The 2,306-nt window shown below is 72.1% G+C and overlaps 1 protein-coding gene across 1 annotated transcript; it reads left to right on the forward strand.

Moving 5' to 3' along the window:
* On the forward strand, window positions 1,862-2,106 carry CHKB (choline kinase beta; the record flags this gene model as incomplete). The annotated part of the gene is given in 1 exon segment (XM_021384763.1): window positions 1,862-2,106. A coding segment is annotated over 1 exon segment (209 nt), but the record flags the coding sequence as incomplete, so codon positions are not given.

Here is a 2,306-nt window from a genome sequence, read left to right on the forward strand (position 1 = left end):
GGTAGAGGTTTTATTGGGCAGCCGCAGCGCCGCGGCCCCGCTCAGCAGGATGAGAGCAACGCCGTGCCCCCCCCCCCGCCCCCCCCGGCCAGCAGCAGGTCCAGGTAGGCGCCGCTCACCAGCTCCTCGTCCCGCACCCCCAGCTCCTCCATCAGCTCGCGGGCCACGCGCTTGCCGTGCTCCACGCTCTGCCCCTCCCTCAGCACCACCTGCGTGGGGGCAGCGTGGGTCGGGGGGGCCGTATCGCCGCGTGCCCCCCCCCCCCCGCCGTGCCGTGCCGTGCCACGCTCACCTCCAGCTCCAAGAAGTCACCCAGCCCCTCCACGTTGTCCAGGTGCACGCGGGTCTGTCCCACCATGAACAGCAGCCGCCACTTCTTCACCACGCCCAGCACGCCCAGCGCCTGCACCAGCACCGCCTGCACCGCGGCCGTGAGAGCCCACCCCGCCGGGACAGGACGGGGCAGCCCCGGCCCTCACTCACCTCCAGGCCGTCGGGGTCATCCGTGGGGGTGATGCTGAACTGGGAGAGCTTGGGGCCGGCGGTGTCGGGGCGCTCGTAGAAGATCAGTTCGCCCCGGCCGTCCTGCGGGCAGCGGGGTGCTCAGCACAGGACACCAGGGCCGCCCCCATCCCTGCGGTCCCAGCACCCCCAGTTCTCATCCCCACCCCTCCGGTCCCAGCACGCTGCCGGTCCCACACCCCTGGGGTCCCACCCATCTCATCCCAGTCCTGATACCCACCAGCTTCTGTCCCCATATTCTGGCACCGCTGGGGTCCCGTCCCCATCCCTGCAGCCCCACCACCCACCCAGCTCCCGTCCCCGTGTCCCTGTTGTGTCTCATCCCTGTCCCCATAGTCCCAGCACCCCCAGATCCCATCCCCACAGCTCTGAGCCCAACACCTGCTCCCCGGTCCCAGCACCTCCCAGGTCCTGGCTCCAGTCCCCCCGATCCCACCCCCCCCATTCCCTGCATCCCACACTTCCCTGGTCCCATTCCCGTCTCCCCAGTCCCAGCATCCCCTGGATCCCAATCTCTGGTCCCCATCTCCTTCTCCCATTCCCGATCCCAACCCCCAGTCCTGAGCCCCCACCTCTTCTTCCCAGTCCGGCTTCCAATTCCCGGCCTTTTTCTCCCCAATTCCCGATGTTGATCCCCGGTTCCATCCCTGGCCCCGTTCTTATCTCCCAGCATCCCCCGGCTCCCGGTCCCCCGCCCTCCTTCCCCGTCCTAATCCCGATCCCTGGCCCTGGTACCGTTCCCATCTCCCCCACCTCCCGGTCCCCCGCCCACTTCCACCCGGTCCCCCGTCCACTTCCACCCGGTCCCGGCTCCCCCGTCCCGGTCGCCTTCATCCCGGTCCTGGGCGAGGTCCCTGTGCCCATCCCCGGCCCTGCTCCCCAGGCTCCGCCCCATCACCCCGCGATCTTGATGGACCTCGATCCCGACTATCGGTCTCCAGCCCCGGTCCCCAGTCCCCGGCCCCAGTCCCGTTCCCGGTTCCCGGTCCCATTCCCCAGTCCTCGCACCGCGCCGCGCCGCAGCTTGAGCCTCCCCCGGGGCACCCGGAAGAAGCAGTCCTCCTGGAACAGCACGCGGCCCGCCGCCCCGCTCAGCCGCTCCGCCGCATCCCGCACCGCCGCCGCCTCCCGCAGCCGCGCCTTCAGCTCCACGTTGCGGCGCATGGCGCCACCACCTCACGCGTCACATCCGGTTTCCTCTCCCATTGGTCTACCCCTGCCCCGCCCCCCTCTGCTGGCCAATGAGCGCCGCAACCGGCGACCTCAGCCACGCCTCCAGATTCGCGCTACGGAGCGTCGCTGCGCCGCCTCATGACGTCACTTCCGATTGTTTCTCCCATTGGTCCGCCGAATCCCCGCCTCCCTCGGCTGACCAATGGGTGCAGCCGGGCGGCTCTGGGGGGCGGGGCGCGGCGCGGTGCCGGCGGCCATGGCGGCGGGGCGCGGCGGCGCTGGGATGGCCGTGCCCGAGGCCGGGGCCGTGCCCGCCGCCACCCGGATGCAGGCCTACGCCTGGTGCCGCGAGTTCCTGGCCGGCTCCTGGAAGCTCATCGGCCCCGACGAGTTCGCCATCGGGCCCGTCAGGTACGGCGGGCGGCGGGCACGTCCCCATTCCGTCCCCGCCCGGTGCCCCCGGTGCCGCCCTCCCGGGTCCCACGGGTGTCCCCGCGTCCTCGTGTCGCCGCCCGCGTCCCGTCCCCAGTGCCGCCGCGGTCCTCCCCCCGCATCGCCCCCGGTGCCCCCGCTCCCCCCGCCTTCCCCTCTCTGCGTGCCCCCCGGTCTCC

Source organism: Numida meleagris, chromosome 1, assembly GCF_002078875.1.
Source record: "Numida meleagris isolate 19003 breed g44 Domestic line chromosome 1, NumMel1.0, whole genome shotgun sequence".
NCBI classification, from domain to species: Eukaryota; Metazoa; Chordata; class Aves; order Galliformes; family Numididae; genus Numida; species Numida meleagris.